The 10,000-nt window shown below is 36.1% G+C and overlaps 1 protein-coding gene across 3 annotated transcripts in view; it reads right to left on the bottom strand.

Moving 5' to 3' along the window:
* LOC135201055 (centrosomal protein of 104 kDa-like) overlaps window positions 1-10,000 on the bottom strand; it is a 458,443-nt gene that overhangs the window by 183,508 nt on the left and 264,935 nt on the right. For all 3 annotated transcript variants that reach the window (XM_064229911.1, XM_064229913.1, XM_064229912.1), the window contains exon 3: window positions 1,678-1,842. In XM_064229911.1, coding sequence (XP_064085981.1) covers window positions 1,678-1,842 — 165 coding nt within the window. The remainder of the gene's footprint in view (window positions 1-1,677; window positions 1,843-10,000) is intronic.

Raw genomic sequence — 10,000 nt, 5'->3', positions numbered from 1 at the left:
CTCGCTCTCTCTCTCTCTCTCTCTCTCTCTCTCTCTCTCTCTCTCTCTCTCTTTGTTGCTAGTGCGAGACAATCAGGCTCCCAATAAGTCCGCCAAAGCTATCAGAGTTCGCAACAGTAACAACTGAAGGAGAGAAAATGGATTAATAGCTGATTAAAATTGATCTGGGAAAGTGATCTGGATGAACGAGCAAACATCCATTGTCAGTTGCATTCATTTTGTTGGAGCCATTGCTATCACATTGACTGATTTACCGATGAAATCAGTCGGGTCACTACGTTTTCGTTAGAGAGTGAGATATGGAATGCGTATCTGCTTAAAGGGGCTGATGTTCCATAAATACAGCCTTTTATAAAACTGATAAATGAATACGTAATAGTAACAGCAATACTCAAAGACATATTGAACAAGAGTTACAGGCACTTCACAAGGCTCAATAATAACAATAATCATTATCATCATCATCAAACAAAAAGAAGAAGAAGAAGAAGAAGAAGAGGAAGGAGAGGTATTACTATTATTTTGATATTACCCTTCACTAAATTCCATTGGTTGTTAGGATCCGCATGAAATCCTCCATAACCTCCGCTTCACTTTGCTAAATCTCCTGCTGCAACGTGTAAGGGTTTAACTCCCTGAAGACCTTGATAATAACCTTAGCAGCGAACCACTTTGCATTCGTGAATTCGTCGCCAGAAGATCTCCCAAGTATGTCCTTGGATAGGCATTCAAATCCGTTCTCCCAATTATCAACACACTGACAAAGTTCAAGCAAGCATTTGATTTTGTATATGTCATGAGTAGCAACAATAATCTGTATCTTAACAAGCAATGTGAATTCGTACACGAAGACCTCCATGTTTACACTTGCCGTCGTCTAGCCAGGGCCAGACTCTATTACCCTCTCTGAATGAAGGTACCTTGGACCGAGCTTAGGCTGGGTACCTAAAGCCCTAATGTATTTTCTTGTATTACCGTCTTTTATTCCATATGTGCACAACAGTATTAATGAAAACTAAAAATCTGATGATTATGAATCATGTTCAAAATAAAAAATAATAACTTTACATGAGTGGCGACTTTAAAGATATTCTCTATAACGAAGGAGAACTGTTGTATGCACAACCATCACTAGCCTTTACAACGAGGACAAAAGTCGTTTTCTTTTTCTGATAGACCTTTTGTCCTTTGAAAGTCGAGTACTGTGTTATGTTATAATATGGAATAGCGTCTTGTTCTGATATAAGGCGCTATTTTCCTCTTATGAACCATTTTGCATCATCTTTCAACACAACGCAGAGCTAGAAAACAATATCAAAATTAATTCAAGTCTGATATTTTACATCTGGAGAACTTCAAACTGCTTGGTAGTGTGATATCAGTCGGAGTTTGTAGAACGAACATTTCCCAGATAAATCTACTCGTATTATCGGATCCTTGCCATTAGAAAAAATGACACTTTTTCAATATTGTATATCTCTCTATATGTATATCTACGTATGATTACAGTTTCCCCTAAAAATACCTATTTTGCATCTATTATTCTCCGAGTCGCTATATTAAGAAATGTACTAAATCCATAAAATGATGGTGATGAAAAACCCGTAACCCCAACCCCCAACCCCCAACCCCTCCTCGCACCAAAACAAGAGGTGAAAAACTCCTGAGGTCACTTACGTATCAAGTGCTCGTGAGCGAGAATTTGCACTCTGGTCAGGTGGCATCTTTCTGCTAACTGGAAGATGAGCTCCTGGGGGTAGATACAGAAACGCGAGGACACCCATCCTTTCACTCCAGGACCCTGTTGGAGAAGTTCCTTCGCACGGCCTCCTTCGTCCTCGCCTGTAGGGAGAATACACGTCAATAAAAATCGATATCATATTTTCCAAATGTTTCCTAGTACCATTATCCTTCTTTTCTCAACCAACAATCAATATTTAAAGCTTTAATAGACCACACTAAAATGAGTCGAATAGACTCATGAGAATCAATATTCAGTGAAGAGAAGGGCTTTCATGTTTATTTTATAAAAGAAGAGAACAAACAAATCTTAATAGCATGGGATTCTCTCAGGGCCGGAGTTGGTGCATGTATGTACCTGCCTGGGAGGAAGAATGACCTATCCGCAACTGAGATTCCGAGCGGATTGAGGCCGGCGAAATGACTCGGTCTGATTAAACCGCAAACAATTCCGCTCGATGAAGAGACGGAGAGAGGAGAATTACCATCAAGAGATGTCTTTGACCTTTAAAATCTATTTTTGTCGTTGGTGAATTACTGTTCATAAATCATTATTGTTATTATATTACCGACAATGTCAAAAAATGGAAGAAGTCGTAACAGATATTACAAAAACTTTCGATAAAAAGAATGAAAAGAAAAAGGAAACCGAGTCACAATTCATCTCAGGACCATTTTATTTGCCCTATCGCCTAATAGGACAGCCTGACTAATGACCCAAAGACAGTTTACCTTGGGAGATGGCCCACCTTCAGAAAAAAGAAAAGTTTGACGAGAAATTAGGAAGTAATTGGGTGCTTGAGATGGAAAGAGGAAAGGAATGTTTACACAGGGAAAGGGAAATGGAAAAGAGAGAGCAGAGACAGCAGTCAATCTGTGGTCTTGCTACCACTCATGACGTCTAATGTAAGGTCAGACGTAAATAGAAACTTCAGAAAAAAACGTATAAGATACAATTCTAAATTAAATCAAAAGAGAAATGGGAAGAAGCTAAGAAAAAAATTCATGAAATAATTGAGAAAACGTCTAAAAATAAAGACCACAAACTAAAAAACAAACATATACATGAAACGATACCGCAAACGAAGGAAGAACATTTATGACAAAATATCATGACAAGGGGATAATAAAAAAAAATACCATGACAAAGTGGGAAAATAAAAAGAGAAAATGGACGAGAAAGACCATTTATCGCACGAGCCATTTAATTTTCCCTCCCAGACTAATAAGACAGACTGACTAATGGCTGTTTACCTGGGGAGATGTCCCTCATGAAAAATTGAAAAAAAAAAATGGTTTAATGGGAAATTAGGAAGTAATTGCGTGTTGGTGATAGATGAGGAACAGGAAGGTTTCATAAGGGAAAAAGTGATATGGTAAAGAGAGAGAGCTTAGGAAATTGGAATGGAGAGAGAAGATGAGCTTTGGTCTGTCGAGGTCTTAAAGGGAGAAGCCCACTGGTGGACTCTGATGTGGGCGAAGAGTTCCAGATTATGAACATCAGATTATATAATGGTATAATAGATGCTGCTTGTGACCTTAAATCTACAATGAAGCATTCTTTGCTATTTACAGAGCTTAACAGGATAGCGCATACCGGATAAAAAAAATATGTTCACAATAAATAATCAAAACTCCCTTGCTCTCATTCGTTGGGAAAAAACCGCTGACGGGCGAACAAACACACACAAACATGTACCATCATAATCAAACCTACTTAACATTTCTTGACATTACGAAAAAACTGTCCAATAAACAAAGCAAAATTAAATTAACATGAAATTAGGAAAAAATGAAATTGCCAGATTTTTTTCAGCTCAAAGAAAAAAAATAAAACTGCTGGCCACTGCTAACCACAAAACACATACACGCACGCAAACACTCAAATGTATCCACATATACACAAAAATCAGAAGTAATAAAAAAATTTTTGACAGAGCAGAAAACTGTCGTACAATGGTGCCTCGCAAAGAGAATTTTATTTTTGACAAAACCTCACCTCACCTGATACGCTGAACAAACTACCAGGACGAGAAAATAAAAGTCAGTGCATACATACAACGGCCTCGGCCGTTTGGAAGCTTCTAGTAAATCCCTTTGATGGGGTAATAACAATAATGGATATCTCTTAATTGATCAGTGTTCTGCCTCCATCCACGCTATTGTGTTTTCGCCCCCAGGTACAGATTTTAGCAAAAGATGTACTAGATCATACCGTTTCATAATCTTTTTTTTATTTTTTCTATTTGGTGTTACCTTCTTTAGCTTTTAATCGTTTCCTTTCCATGACATTGATTTTAATATTCTTCTATTCCTTTTCATTATTGCACTTGTAATTTATCCAAATTTGGTTTGCAATGCCACATCATATCTATTATACTGCAGTGGTAATGAACTTGAGTCGAATTGAATAATAATAATAATAATAATAATAATAATAATAATAATAATAATAATAATAATAATAATAATAATAATAATAATAATAATATAAATAATAATAATAATAATAATAATAATAATAATAATAATAATAATGAATCATTATTATTATTATTATTATTATTATTATTATTATTATTATTATTATTATTATTATCATTGAAACCAAAACAGCATGCTGGTTCTTATGAAGGTCAATAAAAACCAATAATAATAATAAGGTATTATTATTATTTATTATTATTAAAATACAAACACAGAAAGTCAATAAAAAACCAAACTTAAAAAACCTAGCTAATAATTTTCAGTCGTGGACCAAAGTAGCCTACTTTTAAAGGTGATATTACGCTCGTATTTAGGCAATACCTATTAAAAGATGGTCCATTCAAAGGCAACGACAGTCATCACTGCTATGGGCTCCTTTGGGTGAAACTACACACACACACACACACACACACACACACACACACACACACACACACACACACACACACATATATAATATATATATATATATATATATATATATATATATATATATATATATATATATATACATATGGGAATGATAAACTGTATACTTTCGTGGACTGGGATATGTATATTACCAGTCATAGTCTCATGCAGAGTATCATGCAGGAGAAGAGACACTTCTGATATATATAATTATATATGAATATACATATACATATGCATATACATATATATATATAATATATATATATATATAAATATATATATATATATATATATATATATAATAATAAAAATATAAATTTCAGAATAACATCAGGAGCGAACCCAGTTCTTTCATATGAAAGACCAGGGGATTTCCAAATGTATGCATATATCATGTATATATATATAATATATATATATATATATATATATATATACATATCAATATATATATATATATATATATATATATATATATATATATATATATATGAGTGTATATGTGCATGTCAGTTCTTCTACTGAGCTTTATCCACTATCTACTACTATGCATTTCTTGGCCGTGTCCAATTGATTTTCGTTGATAAAATCTTTTCTAAGCATCGGATATGGCTCATATTTGGAAATAACTATTTGAAGCCACGGCCTAATTGGCAAAAATATGCACTGATGTCTAATGTTGATAATTAAGGCCACTTATCGGAGTAAATCACACAAATTTCAAGGGAAAACTTAGCTAAATTTAGTAAGCACCCAGAGGGAGGCTAGTGAAACGTCATTATGAAGGCCCTCCCACTCATTATACTTAAGAATGAAGACTCAGATGTTGGTCAGTAGTAGTAATAGTAGTAGTATATGGGATCTTGTTTTGTTTCACACACAAACACTACCCTACTCTTTCTCTCATCTTTCCGATGAATCATGTGTTTTTAAGTAAAGTACAATAAAGGAGTGGGCATAAAATGAGAATATTAGTCTGTAATACAGTTCCTTGACGCAATTCACGTTTCCTTTAACTTGAAATATGCACCAAGTCTTACACACTCTCTGTGAAAACCATTGTTACCCTGGAGTTTCTGTTGATTCATATGTCTCAAAAGTTCCGGTTTACGTCTACCTGCTTAGTCCTGCTAAATGAATGTAACATAACGCAAATTTTCTAACCTTAACTTCCTTAATGCACGATCAGTCACATAAAAAATCCTAAGTATTTAGTATATCACACAACTCTCCATTTATTATTCTGTGCTTGAAACTGACACTAATGTTGTTGTAGGGTTGATGAGTGGTTATCATGAGCCTATGTATTCCAGGTTTTATCTATGTTTATTTTTTTATGAATTTGAAGATATATACTGCAAAATCACGCAAAACGAAAGCACTCTGGCCGCCACGAGGACACAGATGAAACAGCAGTGACGTATAATCTGGCTTTGCCTGACGTCGGCAACTCGGCGATGTTTACTATTATGCAAGTTACCAGGTATATCGGGCCAAAACATCTTACCAAACACCTAAACTATAGTATTTTCATTTCAATATGATTGTGTATCACCAGTTCCAAAAGTTTTGCATAACTAATCAAGAAAATGTAAATAGAATTGGGTTATAATTGCTATGGTATTCTAGTCAACGTAAAATTGTACAATGCAAATAGTAATATTGCAATAGTTATATTTACCAAATTCCTTTGCTATAATGTTGTCATATTTATACAATATACCAAATTCTTATTCTTTACCCGTGGTATCACTAATGAAAACCGTAATATTATCGTCAATTCTCAACAATTCTCAACAAGAGGGTCAAATATTTGTTTCCACGATCATTGTCACACTACTGGGAACACTGCTATTAAGCCTGATGTCATACTTACGTCACAAGTAGCCTCCCTCTGGGTGCTTACTAAATTTAGCTAAGTTTCCCTTGAAATTTCTGTGATTTACTCCGATAGGTGCCTTAATTATCAACATTAGACACAGTGCATATTTTGCCAATTAGGCCGTGGCTTCAAATACCTATTTCCAAAATGTGACCCATATCCGATGTTTTATTGGTAGAATTTTATCAACGAAAATCAATTGGACACGGCCCTGAAATGCATAGTAGTATTTTCAAATACTTCATTTCTTCCTTCGTTTTGTACCTATTTATGTTTTCCAATATAAGCATGCTATTAATCCCCTTGAATATGTACAAAATTGGAATAATAATAATAATAATGATAACAATAACAGTCGGTTGTTTAGGTGATTATGAAATGACAAAAACTTGAAAACAGAAGATCCCTAGAAGGAAAGTTCCCAGATCAATCCATCCGTTGGCGGTGGTTGGTCTGACCAAAGTCAGCACAAATTCTGAATGTCGTGAGTTTGGTCAAATTACTTCGTCCAAGTCAATATCGATTTCGCCTCGGTCATTATTCATTAAACGTTACTCATTGCGTGGGCAAATTTTCTTTCGTACTTCTGTACAAAGTAAGTAGCGATTTAGGCTAATCTATTACGATTGCTCTTGCTTCAATAATGCACAAAAGCCGTCTTTTAAGACTGTATTTACATGTTCATATTCTCCATAAACTCTCCCAGTTACATACATACATACATACATACATACATACATACATACATACATACATACATACATACATACATACATACATATGGTGGTAAAAATCGTCTTAGTGAGCCGTCAGTGACGAATAGCGTATCTTTTATCATTCTCCTTCCAAGTATGCTATTCCCAAGGTACAGTGACTTGTGTTGTACATGACGTATGTAGCTTATTTTTATAAATCTGCACAATTTCACGGTGTATGTGAGAAAAATACACAAACACATAGACACACATATATATATATGTATATGTATATATATATACGTATATATTAATCGAACTTATACATCCCTTGGCCGATATATTCTAGCAAAGGAATTTTTATGTTACAAAACTGGATTCGATAATATTTCTTATCAGCTTATTATATTATACTAGCTCACAAATCTAGCACTGCCCAGGAAAGCTCTGAATGACAACAAATAAATATCTCTCTCTCTCTCTCTCTCTCTCTCTCTCTCTCTCTCTCTCTCTCTCTCTCTCTCTCTCTCTCCATAACAACCCCTCTACTCTCTCAATAAATGTAAAGTGTTACAAATGGGAACAAGTAACCCTCATGCACACTATATGCTGTTTGGGAATGCCGTAAATAGTGTAGAACAAGAAAAGGACCTTGGAGTCATTATTACCAAGAACTTAAAATCCATAAAACGTTGCATCGAAGCTGAAATGAAGGCGCAGGAACTGGTGGGATACATAAAGTTGCAGTTCAAATACAGAAACAAGGAAAAGATGCTGCAGCTCTACACAACAATAGGTAAGCCACACCTTGAATATGCAGTACAGTTTTGGTCACCAACACTAAGAAAGGACATAAATAGACTAGAAGGGGTACAAGCAAAGCCACAAAGTTGATTCCATCCATCAGGCAAACACGTTACGAAATACGACCAGAGAGCCTGAACATATACGATTTAGAAGCGTGACGATTGCGAGGACAACTAATAGAGATATTCAAAATACTAAAAGCATAACAAAAGAAGACAGCAACCTCTCCACACTAAACGAAAACCAGACAAAAAATAATGGATGGAAACTAGAACTGAAGAGATGCAACAAATCCCATTGTGGGAACTTCTTCACAAACAAGATATGTGACACGTGGAATAAACTCCCACCAGAAGCTGTAAACAGCAGCAATGTGGAAGAGTTCAAAAGAAAGCTAGACAAGATCATTAGAACACTGTGAATGAATTGTAAACCCTGCTTCTAGAGATAAGTGAGCACATGATGTCTCCTTGGATGGACTAATAAGTCTTTAAGACATCCTAATCCTTGTAACTCCTTATAACGCTCTCTCTCCTCCCTTACACCACCTCTACTCTCCTATCCGGCGCTGCCTGGGAAAACTCTGAATGACAACTGATAAACTCTCTCTCTCTCTCTCTCTCTCTCTCTCTCTCTCTCTCTCTCTCTCTCTCTCTCTCTCTCTCTCTCTCTCTCTCTCTCTCTCTCTCTCTCTTTCCTGTTAACATAGTTTGACATTTTATTTTTCACCCCTTCTCAACCCCCTTCCTATCAGGGCTGACCTTGGACTAAAGGGCATTGGGAGTGTCACCATTCACCTCAGTAATCTCAAAAACTATTAGTGAGACACTAATATCTGTTGGTTTCAGTTATTTTTACATATCACCCCATTCAGCCCCACCCCTTTGGGTGCCAGTGATGTCTTACCCCCACCGTATTCTTTTCCAGATCATAACCACATATACATTGAAATGAGGTATGATAAATTCGTCTAGTTTATTTAGTTACTAAGTCTACAAGCAGAACCAGCCCCGTTTCAGGGAAGCCCTTACCATCACTAGCCTCTTTGGTGGCCTATGACGCTAGAGATGTTTTACGCCCACAGTATTCTTTTCAAGTTGGTAAGTCATATGTATACCAAGTTTGGCTGAAATTGCTCAATACATTGCAGAGATATGCTGGAACATACACACAATCACACACACACATAAATACATATTTCCATTTTGTAAATAGACCAGCTGACCAACCTAGCACTGCCCACGAAAACTGAATGACAACAGATAAACTCTCTCTCTCTCTCTCTCTCTCTCCACATCCCTGTTAAAATAGCTGTTTCGGTTACATTACCCAGCATTTTTGACATTTTATATTTCACCACTTCTCACCACAACCCCACCCCCTCTCAGGTCCCCCATTCCTATCGGTGCTGAACTCGGACTTAAAGGGCATCGGGAGTGTCTGTTTATGCCAGCAACCTTGAAACTATGGATTAGACTCTAAATATCTGTCATTTTTGACATTTCACATTCAACCCCTTCTCATCTTCCTCCTGTATAATAATCAGGGCTGAACTTGGACCTAAAGGGCATCAGGAGTGTTACTACTCATATCAGTGACCTCGAGTACTATGAATTACACACTAACATCTGTATTTTTTGGTTATTTTTACACATCACCCCCTTCCCACTCCCTTCTGACCCCCTTCCTATTAGGGCTGAACTTAGACTTGCAGGGCACTGGGAATGTCACTATTCATTTCAGTGACTTAGAAAACTATGGATTTTTTAGACACTAATATCTGTCCTTTTCAGTTATTTTTACATATCACCCCTTTCCCACCCCATTTACCACCCCTTCCTATCGGGGCTGAACTTGGACTTACGGGTCACTGGGAGTGTCACTATTCATTTCAGGAACCTCAAATCTATGGATTAGACACTAATATCTGCCGTTTTTGGTTAGCTTTTCATTTCACCCCCTTTGGTACCAGCGG

Source organism: Macrobrachium nipponense, chromosome 27 (genome assembly GCF_015104395.2).
Source record: "Macrobrachium nipponense isolate FS-2020 chromosome 27, ASM1510439v2, whole genome shotgun sequence".
Classification (NCBI taxonomy): Eukaryota; Metazoa; Arthropoda; class Malacostraca; order Decapoda; family Palaemonidae; genus Macrobrachium; species Macrobrachium nipponense.
Note: the sequence above shows the minus strand (reverse complement) of the source record. Positions and strands in the feature narration are given on the sequence as shown.